Below are 16806 nucleotides of genomic sequence, written 5' to 3'. Positions count from 1 at the left end.
AGAATTTGTACAGGTTGATCCACAGGATATTGTGTAACAGCTGTTTCACATGCTTCGGTCTAATGTAAAGATTGAGAGGAAATGGTGAGCAGACCTCCAGTCCCATTAGATTGAAGGAGCCACATGAAGGACAGCTTGGAACCCAGTTCCTTAAAGTCTAGGTTACCTCAAGGGAAATATCTCAAAGATGTGATAGGATTTGGCAATACTGAGCTGAGGATTGCTGGAATGGACAACAGACTATGTTGCTCTCTCCTTCTTTAACATATTCTGTTCTAGGTAAACAAATGTAGACAGGTAAACAGAGTTAACTACTTGGGTAATCAAAAACTTAAAATCCATGTGGACGAGTTTCCTGCGTGACCCTTGGTTAATCTGTGCTCTGACTTCCAAGACTGCAGGGTCAACCTCAGTGAAGTCAGATGAGCTGAGCACCCAAAGAAGGACTGAATTAAGCAAAATTATATTCCTTACAATGAAATTCCAATAAACCGTCTGAAACCAACAATCTTACCTGCTGGTTTGATCTGACATCACTGAAATTCATTTTTTTCCCCAAGTCTAGAATCACTGCATTCTTAGTTTCACGAATGTAATCATCATTCACGGGCTGGGAAAACTTTGTATTTTTCTTCATTAGTCCCTGGGATGGCCTGTAAAATAAATTCATACTGACACACCCATGAAAAGCACAGGCCAATGTACAGCATCCTAGAAATCAGAGTGGTTGAAATGGCGAACAGACACCAGCGTTCCTTGGGCACTTATGGAGGGCATTTTGTGCGCAAAATAATCAGTATTTAAGTTACTAAAAATTAAGTAATCATGCCCTTTGTCCAAAGGTGTTCGATACCCATTTTGTGTCTAAGAGAGAGGATTATTTAGGAATCCACTAAATGAGGGTCCTGTCCCAGAGCAAGTATTTTATGCATGTGTCCCTTCTTAACTGACATCTTTTACATTAAGAAACTTTAGTGACACTTACGTGGATGGCGCACTTCTCGGCAGCCCCATGGCATTAGTGGGCGGGATGGCAGGGAGAGAAGGCAGGACAGAGCTGAGGAAAGCCACAGGGTTTTGAATCCGGCTGGTGGGAGAGACGGGAGCTGGGGACACACAGCGAGGCTGAAACTGGTTTCCGCCCGAGATGGAAAACGTGAGTGGCGGTTGTGCTGGCTCTACTGAACCTGGAGCAGGTAGCTCGTTTTGGACGGAACCTCCTAGAGATTTGGTTTGCATGGAGGGGTGAGAAACTAGCAGGCTTTCTTTGCTCACTGTCCTCTGAATGGCTTGAGGAGTGCTGCTCAGGGTGAACACTGGAGAGCTGGAAGGGGACGCGGTGGTGTTTGTGGAGGGGAAGAAATGCTTTGGCCGGGCCAAGCTGAACGTCTGGGGTGAAGGGGCCTTCACAGCTTTGCTGGACATTGTCACTGCGGGGGGAGCAGTGGAGTTCAAAACACTCATGTTGAAAGGAAACTCCTTAGGAGATGAAGGAGATGGATTTTGCAACTGCTGTTGTTCCAGTAAGACTTGGTTGTGAAGCTGCTGTAGCTGACTGGAATCGCTGCACACAAAACAAGAATGAGAAGAGAGAAGGAAAATGGTCACCATCGGCCTCACCCTTTAGAAAATGTCCAGGCGGGCTGTTTATTATAATGTTATGCTGATTAAGAACACACAACCAGAGTTGCCAGAAATCAGCTCATCAATTCCTTGGGAGTTGTTTGTCTCCTTTCTAAACCTGTTTGTTGTCAGTGAGAAGGGAAAAAGCCACTGCGATGCGTAACTCTGAGAGGCATCATTCGCATCGTAGGATTTGTGTTGTGACCCTGGAGTTGTGCAATATAGCAGCCTGATTTCAATGTGTATAATTTAGAAAAAAGAAATAGGAACAATGGTCTTCTTGGAAGTGCTCAAAGTTCTCAGATGAGCAGACAGTATCTCAGCTTCGGGACAGAAGGCACCGGGTTACACCCTCATGTGAGTCACTGAATGGGGCTGAGTTCTCCAAGCCAATGTGCTAATCTTAACAAAGCAGCTGGATGTCATCCTCCCCTGAGAATGAGAAAGCTTTATAGATAAGGTGGCCATATGTCCCAATTCATCCTAGACTGTCCTGGCTTATTCTTGTTTTCCTGGCATATTTATTACTAGTGCTCTTTCACTCTAAATAAATGTCATGGTTTGAATGATAAATTATATGCTTCCCTAGTTAGACTTCTCTTGTTTCTAACAGGAAAAAGAAGATCAAACTGGGAGGAGTTTCTCCATTTCTAGGGACCTGAGTCACAGAAGCATTACATGATTTGCCTGAAGTCCCACAGTCGATTTAATTTCTCCTAGTAAACCAGTTATTTTTTAAGAATAAAAATGTCTAAAAATCATATATTTGCACAAAGTTATCAGGGGTGTCAGACTTTGCTGTTTAGGAGAATCTCTTCTCGAATGAGGAACCATAGGAAGATCCATACCAACCTTAGGTGGCCTCGGGCCACCATGCTTTTATGTTCCTCAGAAATACAGGTTGCTTCTGCAACATAGAAGGTGATCTGTTGAATGTGGGATCTATGAAAAATGAAAGGTTTTGTATTTGTCTACTGTCAGGAAAGTCAACACCAACAGCCAATAATATTGAACCCGAAGGTTCTCCAAACCTTGATTTTTCTTAATTCTTGGAGTTTAAGACCTCTTCTCGTTCCTTCGTTAACAGTTCTGATATACAATATATGGAAAAGTGACTTCTCAAAATAGAAACCCATCTCCACTTTCATTACTGCTGTCAGATGCTATATACTGTGCAATCCTTTGTTCATCTATGAAAACTCTTGTCTTGAATTAAACTAAAAATTCAGGAATACTACCCATAGTAACTTTCTTCTCCTCTTCTTCCTTTATAGAAATGAGTGTTTAAGCTGAGAGAATAAAGTAATATAATTAAAAATTAATTAAACCCTTTCATTTCATCATAGATGAAAGATTCAGCAATTAAGAGAAGAAAAAATATTTTGTTAGATTATCCTTAGAAAAATATATACAATTAACATTGCTTCTGCTGGTGTTGACTTTCCCAAAGTCATGAAAATACAAAAGCTTTAAATTTGTAGTGGACCTTATACTCTACAGTTCACATTCTGTGACTGCTTAAGGATAATGGTGTGTAGATAATGGACAGTTCACATTCTGTGACGGCTTAAGGGTAATGGTGTGTAGTTTTCAGGACATGTTTGTTTGTAGTCTGAATAAATTTTAATCTGATGACATTGCATAAATATTTTATTATGGTTATGGAAGTAGAAAAAGTAGTATACGAAAGGTAAGTAATCTCAGAAAGAGAAGGATGATAAAAAGGGGCCAGGAAGTTATTTGGTATTGATTGATTCTTATTTTCCTTTAGTTCCCACTGAATGAAAACTAAGAACCATTTTTTCTACTTTAAGTAAGATTCAAATGGCATGTTAGTCTTGATCATTTAATGCAGTGTATTGTATTACTTAAACATAATACATGAGATTCAGTGTCACATTGTTTTGATTGTCTAAGATTCTGGAAGAGTTTATTTGAGTATAATGTCTCTTTTTGTTTGAACAGTTGTATTTTATTTTTATTTTATTAAACTCTATCTTGTTTCAGAAGGGATTTAAAACAGCTGTTTGGATTCCCTTATTCATTACAAGGTGTCAATTCCATTATTTAATGAACTTTTATTGAAATTTTTTATATGTCTATTTTACTAAATACTGTAGGAGATAAAATACTCCTGAGATAGTATGAGCTATTCAGGGCTCAAAAATCTTACTATATATACATATAACACAGATAACCAGTAGTTATTTACAGCTAACATATGGAACTTTTTAATAATGAAGATACAAACTAATACAAGAACAAAAGAAGGGAAGATTAATTACTAAGCATACCAGTTCTAAAATCATGAATAACCCCTCTAATTCAAAGTAACAGTCTGTCATAAATTGCTATAAACTCAGTTATTCATTTCTTCTTGCTGTAAGGATTTCTAAAATCAGGTTTATACCCAAGCTTTCTTTCTGCAGATTTATCAGCACTCTTGGGTTACCAAAAATACCTCCTCTTTTGCCACAACTTAAGCATTATGCTCAAGAATAGGGCTCTATGGACTCACAGACTTAGGTTCTAAATTATTTGTGTGGCTTCGGGTAGTTTCTAGACATTTCTGATCCCAATTTCCTTTTAAGTAAAATAGGAGTAATTAATATCTCTTCATGTTGTTATGAGTATTGATAAATAAATCGCCAAAAACATCTAAGTGGTCAGTCAATGGTGACTATTATATTTTTTAGTTTCTGAACTACAAATGTCAATTTCAAGATTTGTAAGAATGAAAATCAGCTTCAGAATTCTAAGAATGCTTCTTGGGATCTCTGGAATACAAAAGAATTTCTTAAGGATTTTGAATCCTGTCAAGAAGAAATATCAATAACAAACATGAAACGAACTTGGGATACTGTATCAAGTACTTCTGAAAACAATTTTGGCAACAACAATTTCAAGCAGTGTGTGCTGGAGCCAGCTCTGGATGGCTCTGGAGTGCCGACTGTGCATGTCTCACCCTATTCCCAGTTTAATGACCTTTCTTTAGTAGCTTGGAATCAGCCACGGTGGGAGGAAATTTGCAAATGCTACAGATCAGGGCTTCCCCACCTCTGTCCATTGTTAAGACATTTGCCAGCACATCACTGATTAGGATAACTACTTCTTAGTAAATATATCTGTGCGATCAGCTTTTAGCTGTGATTTTAGCAGTGGTTACCGTGCTGGCTGCACATTAGACTCACTAGAACAGCATAAAAGACAAATCTCACTGATTCAGGCATCACTGCCCAGAGAGTCAATTGTCCTGGGAAAGAATCCAGGCATAGGTATTATTATCTTTTAAAATGTAGGTCAGTGATTCTTAAACTTTTGTGAGCCTCAGAATTCTCTAGAGGCTCTTGCTAAAACACAGATTTTTGAGCCCCAGCCCCAGAGCTTCTGATTCAGTAGGTCTGGAGTGGGGCCTGAGACTCTGCAGTTTATCAAGCTCTCAGGTGAAACCAATGCTGTAAGTAGCAAGGCTCTAGGTGATTCTTGCATGCATCCATCCAGGATAGAGAACCACTGCTTGTCCCCAAAGTATAGGCTTTCTTAGTACGTTCTGATTATTGTCTGACATATTACTTACTTTAAATGTTAATTACTGTTTTTTTCTGGATGTGGAGGGCTGTGTGAGGGATTAGGGTGGGCTGATAAAGGTTGTAACTCAGATTGTCCAACTCTAGACTTGTAGTTTCCAACCTGGCTGCACATTAAAAGAATCTGTGGAGAGGGTCTGGTTCAATTGGGATGGAAGGCATAAATATTTTTTAAAAGTTCTACATTTTATTCTAGAGTGTAGTCAGGATGAAGAATCCCTGACCTAGACAGCTTGATATGCAAGTGGGAAATTCAAAGTCTGAATTATCTAGGCTTTGATGATAACAGTGTTTAAAAATGACAGTTTCCCTTTCTGTTGCAGTTTTAAGATCTATAAGAATTATATCTATTGTTCATAGGAATGGCAAATTTGAAGGAACAAGCAGAAAACTGTACCCTCAAAAAGATTATTCAGAGAGTCAAAGTATTTTAATGAAAAAACCTAAAAGATTAAAACCAGTAAGATAAGGTTGTAGGCATGTGGATTCACAAAGTGTGTGTGTGTGTGTGTGTGTGTGTATACACATACACACGTACCTATACTAATACAAACCTATATATACATAATTAAGAGAAACGTAAAAAAAGGCAAAAACATTAAAGAATTGTGTAATGCTGAGGACTGGATTTTTAGAGAGTGTCACTGCATAATTTAGTAGAAAGAATTTGTATAATTCATTGAGAGTCTCACGTGGCAGATACTGCTGGCTGACTACCTAATTTTCCCCTTTGTGAAATTACTAGATTTTATTCATGGGGGCAACGGGAATAAAGTGCAGCTAAAGATGACACTTCCCAGCCTTCTTTACAGCTAATATAACATGTGATTAAGTTCTGGCCAATGACATATAAGCAGACGATTTTGGGTAAGACCTAAGAAGGCTTCTTAAAAGGAGTCTGCCATCAGGACTTCTACCCATTTGTCCTTCCTGCTGCTTGAAATGCAGATGTGATGACTAGACCACCGTCAGCCATCTTGGACCATGAGGGGACTGGGAGAAGTGGCCAAGACTCTAAAGATGGCAGAGCAGAAAGATAGAAGACTGTGTTCTTAATGATTATGGAGCCACCATGACAGCCCCAGACTGACTATCTAATTCTTTTATTTGAGAGAAAAACAAACCTTCATGTGTTTAACCTACGGTTAGTTTGGGTTTTCTGCCTGAAGCTAAACCTAATCCTAACTGACATACCTAATAGCCCCTAGGGAAACAGTCCTTGGGTAAGAGGAGGCCCAACAAAGGAGGCAATTCCCAAGGAGATTGTTTTGGGTTACCTGTTCTCACAACTCCCTTCTCTGAGAACTGCCCCCACACATAGTTCTGATTTGATCCATTTGACCCTCCTTCCCTCCAAACATAAATCCCCTGCATTTGACTAGGCTGGACCAGCTGGCATTTGGAATCGAGCTGCCGGGAATGATTTAGTTAGCAATGGAACTTGACACAGACCGTGATGTAGAATGAGACATGCCATGATGGCCCAAATAAAAATTGATGAGTCTTTGAAGAAAGAAGTATGGAGTGAATATGCAAAGTGGAAACAAGGAGGTTCTCGGGATAGACAGAGACTGAGCAGCAGGCGGAGTCTGGACTAACCATATGATCATAGCTCTGAACTTTCCAGTTCTCCTTCTGCATGCAGGGCCTGGCTGTTTTGTTTACCATTCCTGCCTAAATCCCTACAATAACCTTTTCCCTTCTTTTTACTTTAAGTGGGTTCCTATTTCCTGGGACTAGCAGAACTTTGAGGGGACAGAGACATTTCTGGATGTGACTTTCTAAGAAGCATGTTTCATAACATTTAATTTTGTGTCCTTAATTTGGCCTTATGTGGGAGTGAGAAGAATCTAAAACTAAACAAGATGAATTGCTTGCAACGAACATCTTGTGGTCAGCACTGAGCAATACATGATGGAAGTGCTGATACTGCAGATTTTAACGTTGCTATTTTAAGGTTTATGTCATTGTAAACACAATTTTCATCATTTTGATGTGTGGATGAAACAGAACATAATAGTGGTATCGTGTTCTGTGTTTGCTTTACTATGGATGAACATTAAACCTTGTAACGTATCTCTGATGGTGGCTCTTTAGAGGGTGAGGGGAACAACCACATCAGGCTCCTGAGGTGAGTCTGAAAATCATGGCTTCTTCTTTCAACCCATTATATTTTAGAAAACCTGTGGTTTCTACAGGATACTTAGCCATAGCAAAGAACTATCTAAAGCTATTAAATATATTCTCCATAATGACTACAAAAGCTTAAGTTGAAGCAGAAATGGGAAATATAAAGATGAAATTACAGAGTATAGGGATTATTAGATAATTTTTAAGAAGGAAAGACTCAGAGAAGCTCACAGGCACGCTTGGTTACCCATTCTAATTTTTACTTACAGTTTGGGTTTGGCCAGGACTGGAGGGGGCTCTTTGACAGGTGAAGAAGGCTCAGGGATTTTTGTTGCCTGTCCATTGAATCTCTCCAAGAAAGAATCAGGCCTGGTCTGGTTGGTGGTCACCATGCCACCCTCAGACGACATTTCACTTCCTTTGTCATCTTCAGGCAGGTTGAAGTGCACACGAAGCCCAATCCTCGAGCTGGACCGGGGCTCATTGTGATTCACCAGAACCCCTTCGAGTTTGGGTTTAGGGGGTGGTTCCACAGAAGGAGGCTCTGGGTTGGGTGGGGAAGGCTGTTGCTCAATAGCAGCCAGATTGGTGGTGGAGTTGGCTGAGTGAAGAGACCCGTTATTTCTGAGGTATTCATTTCCTGAAAGGACAATAACCTGAGCTGTTAGTTTTACTCAAAGTCTGAAATAGGGTTGTTACCACGAATTGGGGCATGTGTTCAAACCAAGTAAATGTGCTAATGGGAAAATGCTTGTCAGAAACAGAGAACATAATCTGGAGGCATTAAAGAATGGTGAGAACAAGTGAATTTTACCAAACATTCAAAAAAGAATTAACATTCTTTTCAAATTATTCCAAAATATTCAAGAGGAGGGGAGGATCCCAAGCTCTTTCTACAAGACCATCATTACTCTAATCTCCAAACCAGACAAAGACATTACAAAACAAAACAAAACAGCAAGAAAAAAAGTATGGACCGATATCTCTGATGAACATAGATGCAAAATCCTCAGCAAAATATTGGCAAACCAAATTGAGCAATACATTAAAAAGATCATACACCACAATCAAGTGGGATTTATTCCTTGTATTCAAGGTTGGTTTAATATCTGCAAATCAATTAATGTATTACACCATATAAACAAAGTGAAAAATCATATGATTATATCAATAGATGCAGAAAAAGCATTTGACAAAATCCAGCATCCATTTATGATAAAAACTCACAGCAAAGTGGGAACAGAGGGAACATATCTCAACATAATAAAGGTCGTATATGATAAACCCACAACTAACATCATCCTCAAGTGGTTATAAATGCAATAAGAAATTGAAAATTGGATATTGTTCAAGAACACTTTCCTCAATGATTCAAATTTTCTTAGGAGTGGCAAGTTAACTTCATGTGAAAAGCAGTAAGTAGGATAATACAAATTCTCCATATTCATATTCAAAGTCATAGTCTAAATCGTTATGGTATTTAAAGAGCCATTACCTCTTACATCTAGCTGTGCAATGCTTGACACCGTGCCGTATTTGTTGCTTGCAGTACATGTGAAGCACCCAGAGTCTTCTGCAAATACCTCAGCAATGACCAAAGTGCAAATCTCCTCTAAATGCCAGTAAAACAGAATGGTTACTGACTTAATTATGGAATTATGGAATTTACTGATATCAGATGTTAATACTATAAAGGTCAATATAAGAAGCTTGTTATATTGTTTGAAAATAATTCATCAAAACAATTATTTGATTGAACTGACTGACTAGCAGGCTAAATGAGTCAAAGGACACAGAAAAAATAACTCCATGTAGACAGACTATCAACAAGATAATTTTATGATAATATAATATAATATATATTGTGGATTCTCAGATTACCCTCTATTTTTATGTCATCAGTCCAGATGATAAAAATAGAACTGAGAAACAATAAACTTAAAAATCACATAAACACATTAGGAGTTAAAGCAAAAGGAGGTTTGTGTGAAATAAAAGGATTAATAAAAACATTTTTTAACCAGGTCTCTCACTATTTCTGTGGGGAACTTCTGCAATGAGATAATTTTAAAGGCAGTCCACAATTTTTAAACTGGATAATAAATATTTTGCTTAGACAATAGTAGTTAGCTGACAGAGTAACTTGAAATTCTGGGTGAAAGATGAATGAAATGCATTCTTTCCTTTGTAATACTATGGGGATTCTTATGGATAACTCCATGACCCCCCTTTGAATAACTACAGAAGTGATTCCCAGATAGAACCATATGCTTTTAGCTGAAAATTATTATCGTTAGATAGTCCTTGGCAGCTAATGAAGAGATGTCTGAGACAGAAGCATAAACCTCCAGTTACCACTTAGTAGGCCTGACATTAAAAACAAAATTAATAAAAGCATAGTTGTATTAGGAGAAAGTTGGCATCTCAGTGTTTTATGGTAACTGAATTGAATTAGCTGGACAATCTCTAGGGAAACTGGATAGGAGGTCACAGCTGACAGTGTTGAGTACCTGCTTAATAACTACATCCTCCTTCTCCCTTATTAATAGAATCCTGCTTTGTCCACCCTCCTTGGAGTGGTCATGTGCTTCAAGCCAAGCTCGCCTCTCCCCGCCTCAGGTGGTAAATCATGATCGGTCACTTGTGCTAACTCTATTCTTGCTAAGTTGTGGCATGTAACACAATTCCAATCAATGAGATATTAGGGAAAGTCTCCTGGGGAGTTTCTGAGAAAGTTTTCCTTGCTCTTAAAGGGGGAAAAAAAGTGTTATTCTCTATTTTTGTCTCTCGATATTGTCATCTGCATGTAGTATCTATAACTGTGGCAACCGTTTCGGATATATGAGTAGAACCAGCCTAAGAGGATACTCTGAAGATGACAGAATGAAAAACAGAACAAAGTCTTGATCTCTGAGATGCGAAATTAACCAGTCTCAAGATTGCCATTTCTTAGGGTATCTTGCTATGTGAGAAAATATATTTTCTTATTGCTTAAGCCACTGTTAGTTAAGTCTTCTTCACTTGCTCCCCAAGGAATCCTAAACGGTGGAGAGCAAACTTTAGTTTGGATGCTGCTCTGTCCTTTTTTTCTGAGCCCTTGGCTTAGGCTTCCTTCTCTGTTCCCCTTCACATTCGTTCTCTCCTCTTTAAGCAACCTGCTCTCAAAAAATTAAATGATAAATTCATTCACACTACACTGTACCTGCCTGATAAGATAAAATATTCTGTCTCCAAAGGGTACATGCATTATACCCTTCCAAGGTGGAAGGATGAACTCTCTGGCTGTGAGATTTTAGATCATGGAGCTGAGAAAAGCAGGGTGGCTTGTTTTGGGCAAGGACTTCCCTTTTGAGTGACTCCAAAATTATTTTGTGTATGAGACTGTCTAGTGAAAACACCGACTCTAGGTGAAACTTGCAAAAGCCTGAAGTATTTTTCAGAGGGAAAAAGTACTTCTCTACTACAAGCAATGCAAGAATAAGACCACTCTGATCTCTACTGCGTATCCCTAAGGACCTAGAATAGGGCTGTGCAACATGGATGTGCAGTGTCGATTTCTGAAACGCCTTTCCGATCTGTTTTTAGAAGAGAGTTATAATGATGAAATTCCAAACCATCATTCATACTCCTGGGTACAAATACAATCTGATATTTCAGGGTGACCACAGAGAGAACATTCAGGTGTTTATGCTGTGGTTTGTGAGTGACTTGTGTTTTCTAGAGATGACAGCTTCACTTGTTTACTTCCATGTCACCTTAGTATCCTCCCAACCAAATCTGATACCATCACAGACATTTTAATTGATTCTGCAAGTTTCAGAATCTGATGCATAAACCTGAGACACATAAGCTGTGGAACTGGAATGGATCTAACATCATGGAAATTGCTCTGCCTAGTTTTGGGAGGTCATGAGTAGGGGCCAAGGAAAGAGGAAAAACATTCCTAAGAAACATTCCTCAATACCAACAACTAACTGCATTCATATTAGGTTTTGAATATGTATTCCAGATTGGCACATGGTTTCTTCCTTCCCTTCTCCTACAGTAATAGCCAGAGTCAGTTTGGAACTTCTTCCTAACACTTTTTCACTTTTTTCTTGAAACTAGTGTAATTTCAACATGATTTATTATGTATATCAAGTCACTGATCACATACTAATAAAGGTAAAATGATCTTTACCTGGCTCTGCCATGGATCGAGGTTCTAAAGGAAAAAAAAAATAGTCTGAGCATTTATTTTACTGAGAGGCTATATTTTCATTAGAAGCTGCCTATAGAATTTCATAGTCTCTTACATACTCATGAGTGATTTGATAAGGTTAATCAGTAAATGTTAAGTAAAATGACCTAAGCACCAATGACCTTGATGGGGACAGAATGGTTGTCACAGGAGGACAGCAAGAGAGCAGCTAACTAAATGATGTTGCAGTATCTTGAGACACACCTGGGTTCCACTTGAGACACATAAGCCTTGGGTGAGGAAAAGTTACTGCATTACCTGGGATTCAGGAACAACTGGCTTTTATTGGTACCCTTTGAGCCTTACCTGGAAAAAAGTTTGTGAAGACTGAGTGATCATGCTTGGCTTTGTGATCTCACATCCTCATTAAATGTAGACTATACCTCCTGCTCTAAGGATTCTAATAGTAAGAGTCTTTCTCCAGAGCAGGTTCTTTATCTTAAAATTCTTTGGCATTCCTGAGAGTGCTCACATGGTACTGCATACAGAAGTTCAATTAACGTTTGAACTTAGTTACAATCTTCTATCTTGATAAAACTATTGAAGTGTTTTTTTTCTCAGTTTAAATGGTATTCAGAATATATCATCGTTGCTGCTACGGCTGTTAAACTTGATATAGTTTGATTCATATACTGAGCCACATGCTACTATTTTGTGATAGGCAGAAACAAATTAACAAAAAAAAGCAATAAATTTCAATGTATTTTATGACTGAAATGGATCAAGGTGAAAGCACTGCATGACAAGGAAAAAAGAATTAACCACTGGAATATACACATAATACTTCCAATAAAAAAATAAAAATCTAATATTAAAAACGAGCAAAGGATAGGAACAGATAATTTAAAAATAAAGAACTACAAAAACTCAATAAATATGAAAAAAAATGTTCCAGCTCACATCTAATTAGCAAAGTGCAGATTAAAACAAGTGTTCTTATTTTGGGCCTATAAAATTAGTGTAGATTAAAATAAAAAATGTTTAGTCCTCATTGTTAGTGAAGGTATGAGACAAAAGGCATTCCCCCATATTGCTGGTTATAGTAGAATATAGCTAGGATAACATGTATCCCATTTCAGCTGGGACAGACATGATTTATTTCTGGGATCTCTATAATTATTAATAGCACATTCTTTCACTCCCCAAAGTATCCCAGATTGGATGATCAATTATGTGATTATCCTAAATTTAGTTCAACCTTTTGGGATGGCATTTTGGCAGCATATATTAAAAGCCTTAAAAAATGTGAATTAACAGCAACAATTCTAGTACTTGAATTTATTCTGTAGATATTCACAAAGATTTTCTCTCTTAACGTGAATTGAAGTGTAGTTTGTAATGGTAAATATTTGTGAACAATCTAAATGTTCAACAGTAGGAAATTAAATAAATATGAAATTGATTGTATTGATTTATTTTTAAAAGTAAGAAAAGCCTATATTTATCAACATGGAAAGATGTTCATGAAATGTTGAGTAAAAATATCATTTTACAAAAGAGAAAATATGATTTATTTTTATTAAAAATATACATATCCATGGAAAAATTTTCAGAGAATATACATCGAAATATTAATGGGGTTTAGTTTGGCAGATTAAAATTACAAGTGATTTTTATTTTATTCTTTTAAAATTGTATTTTAATTGGTTGTTAAAAAGTTAGAAAGATAAATGTATACAATACATTTATAAAAATTAATTAGCAGAAAAAATAATTTTAAAACATCAACTTACTTTTCTGTAAAATTCTAAAATCTGGAGAATCTTCTATCAAGGTCCCTTCTCTATACCACTCAACTTTAGGAGATGGAGCTCCTTTTACTCTGCATTCAAAGACAACCAGCTGACCCTCAGAGGCTGATAAATTTTGTAACATCTATAATGAAAAGAATATTGTTAGAATCAAAAAATACACATTTTTGAAATCTAGTTCCAGTGCTAAATTTTAGAAAAAGATATCATTGTCTCCATGTTTGAAATTTCTCCAAACCTTCTACATCACCAGCAGTTTCAATTCTGTGGATGTACGTTGAGTCTATTTTTAAAGATCAGGGATCAGGTGATTCTGAGCCCAGAAGAAACTTTTTCCTTACTATCTTCTTCCTTTTCCTTTCTGTTGCAGTGCCAGACAAGTTTATTAAATACCAGGTAAAACAATTTGAGGGGTTCCAAAAATACTAATTTTTGGTAAAGTACTTCTGTTCTTAAATGCCTAAGTGGAGTTTGGTTTCCAGAAATAGTAACAATTAAAAAAAATCTGCAGTGGGTATCTGCTAGGTGTATTCAGCATAAGAGTAATGTATTTTTCTACCCAAGAATGGCACTGTAAGTGAGGTGGAAAATCTCTGTGGCCCAAGTAACTGTTTCCTGGCTTTGCCTTGTTTACATTCTATTGTCCTGAAAATTGACTTTTGTTTTGCTATTTTGTTTTCCTTACGTGTTCTTTCCAGTATAGTCTCAATGATCTGTTGAGGGATATAAACAATGACAATGTTTATAAAAACATAGTCACACATGGAGTCTTATGTCCTGGTAAAATATCTTGTAATTTTTTAAGGTATCATTAAATGTTTTTCCAATATTTGCACAAAATAAGGTTTACAAAAACCACTTTGAACTGTAAAATAACAGTGTGTTCTATAACAGACTCTATGGGAAAATGGAACTCACATTTTACTTTCACAACTAGTCTTTCACTCATGGTTTGTGAGTTTAATGTCACACATTCATTTGTTTAGTACCTAGGTGCTTCATTTGATTGTGAAATGTTTCTTTGGCATGTGTGTGAACATATTTTTGTTTTTAATTTTGGTCCAAAGATAATAAACACGGAAAGGTTATGATTAACTTCGTCCACAAGCTCTATTATTAGTACCAAATGCTGCAAGGCTTTCTATTACAGTTTTGGGATCTACATTTAGCAAATATTGGCTCTTGCTTCAGAAAAGGGGATAGCCAGTAGTTTTTTTGCTTTTGTAATTCTCTCCTGTAAATATTTTGTGGTTATTTACAGCTTTTGTCTGAACAATTTGATATTTTATACATGGCTCTAACATATTTATGGCTTTTGTCTAAGGAATACAGGGGTGGGTATAACCACAAAGCTTTAGCTATAGTACTAAGAGACTTTTATCTCAGAGGGGTGTGTGAGTTAATATTGTGACAGCCAGGGGGCATTATAGTTCAACGTTGGTGTTTTGTTTCCTTTTGCGTTTCCAAATTTATTTGCTGAAGTAATTCAGGTTGGGATTTGCACAGAGTGGTTTCTGAATTAATAAGAAACGATTTGATCAAAACCCTTTTTATTCCTTGTTTACCCAAAACAACATCTTCTAGTGACAAGAGTGGAATGCTGTCAGTAAGCAGGGAACATCAGTCAGTCTCGGGTGCTCCTGGCAAGCTGGTGAATGTGACCTCCACCCTGACATCTGAGCAAATTCTGTGTTAAAATGGCAGCTTTGGGGCTTATTGAATACTTTAACAGCATGTAAGATATCTCCCTGGAATTTTTTTTTTAATTGGGTAACAGTGTGTTTTTCCAGGACCCATCAGCTCCAAATCAAGTCATTGTTTTCAATCTAATTATGGAGGGCGAAGCTCCCTGGCCCATGTGGGAATCCAACCGGTTACCTTGGTGTTATGAGTACTGCGCTCTGACCAACTGAGCCAACCGGCTGCCCCTCTCTGGAATTCGTATACGTGCATAATGGAGTTCTATTCCTTCTTTAGTCAAATAAATTAGAAAAAGAAGCAAACAAAAAGGTAGGTATGGCAGAAGGGATTGAATAAATAAAATGTGGCACATTTTAAAAACGGATGTAAGCAGAATGAGGTCAGTTTATATGTTCTGGCACGGCTTGCCGTTCAGATATATGAAGCAATTCTCAATCTGCAGAGGTTACACCAAAGCCCTGCTTGCAAAAGGACCTCCTTGAGAGCATATGTTGCTCATAATTGAGACCAACACTATGGTTATTATTCACTTCACATTGACAGACAAGACCTGTGGTCTATATGAGAGTTCAGCCAAGATACCTGAGAGTATATACTACAGTGTATGCAATGCACCCGCTAAGTGGTATATGATGGAAGCTCATTCCAGTGTGACGCATCACCATGACTCAGTAAAGGAGGTGCCAAGGGTCATCTTACAAGCCACTTAGAAAAAGTCATAGCTTGAGGAACGATAATTGTTATTGCTGAAAACTGTGCTTTTCTACAAAAGTCTTACGAGAAGGAACTGGCTCCCATCACTGCACATCAGGGTCCAAACCAGTTACACTATTTAAACATAGTGTAGAGGGTGTCATGTTCAACACAGTAGTAGGTATCAGGCTGTTACTAATGGCATAATGTGTACACTGTGTACAAACTTAATCATAATCATCTAGATTTCACTGAAGATGAATAAGACAAATGAAACGTCCCCCAGCTGGCAAAGATTAAGTTAGTCTTAACTAGGAATTATGGATCTGGACTAAAGTCACTAAAACCAAATGTCTATAACTTCCTGAGGTAAACAGTATCAAAGTGCAAATCTGGCTTGTGTGTCATCATCATACTGACCATTTGGGAAGACATTCTTGGTAGGGTGACTTGACAGCACCAAGCCTTGAGAAGCATGTCTTCCATGGCCATTTGGCATTGGATTTTTTTCTCTATTCCTCCTAAGGGCACCCTGAAGCCACAAAAATTATAAAACTGTTAGGTTGGTGCAAAAGTAATTGCGGTTTTTGCAGTTATTTTTAAACTTTTGAACTGCAATTACTTTTGCACCAACCTAATAATAATTCCTTCTTAGCTGAAATGGAAGTTATTCAACACAGAATAAATATTACTATGTGCTTGCTTTGTGCTAAGTGCTGAGTTGAAAGGTTACAGTTCCTGCTTAGTAGATCTATACCCACAAATACAATGCAGGGGCATCCTTGGGAAAGGGTATCCTTTTATTGGTTAAAAGATGTCTGCTACAGGGATGGCTGGTTAGCTCAGTTGGTTAGAGTATGGTGCTGGTAACACCAAGGTTGTGGGTTTGATCCCCTCATGGGCCACTGTGAACTGCACCCTCCTTAAAAAAAAAAGAAAAAAAGATGTCTGCTACAAGATTTATTGTCATTTCCTTCTTTTTTTAGTCCAGTGGATATTTTTGCACTTTGGAAGGTGCTGCAAGTGAATGTGTATAATGCTTTAGGATGGAGTTGGATCAGAGCAATTTTTTTTTGGGGGG

The 16806-nt window shown here is 37.6% G+C and overlaps 1 protein-coding gene across 3 annotated transcripts in view; it reads right to left on the bottom strand.

Annotated features, from left to right (window-relative positions):
* Nucleotides 1–16806, bottom strand: part of MYPN (myopalladin) — a 101995-nt gene that overhangs the window by 26338 nt on the left and 58851 nt on the right. For 2 of the 3 annotated variants that reach the window (XM_081075099.1, XM_081075098.1), the window contains exons 7-12: nt 13314–13455; nt 11521–11544; nt 8836–8952; nt 7608–7980; nt 986–1564; nt 515–653 (exon numbers count right to left, since the gene is read on the bottom strand). In XM_081075099.1, coding sequence (XP_080931225.1) covers nt 515–653; nt 986–1564; nt 7608–7980; nt 8836–8952; nt 11521–11544; nt 13314–13455 — 1374 coding nt within the window. The remainder of the gene's footprint in view (nt 1–514; nt 654–985; nt 1565–7607; nt 7981–8835; nt 8953–11520; nt 11545–13313; nt 13456–16806) is intronic. The other variant, XM_081075100.1, reaches the window with a different exon arrangement.

The sequence above is a fragment of the Rhinolophus hipposideros genome (genome assembly GCF_964194185.1).
Source record: "Rhinolophus hipposideros genome assembly, chromosome: 15".
NCBI lineage: Eukaryota > Metazoa > Chordata > Mammalia > Chiroptera > Rhinolophidae > Rhinolophus > Rhinolophus hipposideros.
Note: the sequence above shows the minus strand (reverse complement) of the source record. Positions and strands in the feature narration are given on the sequence as shown.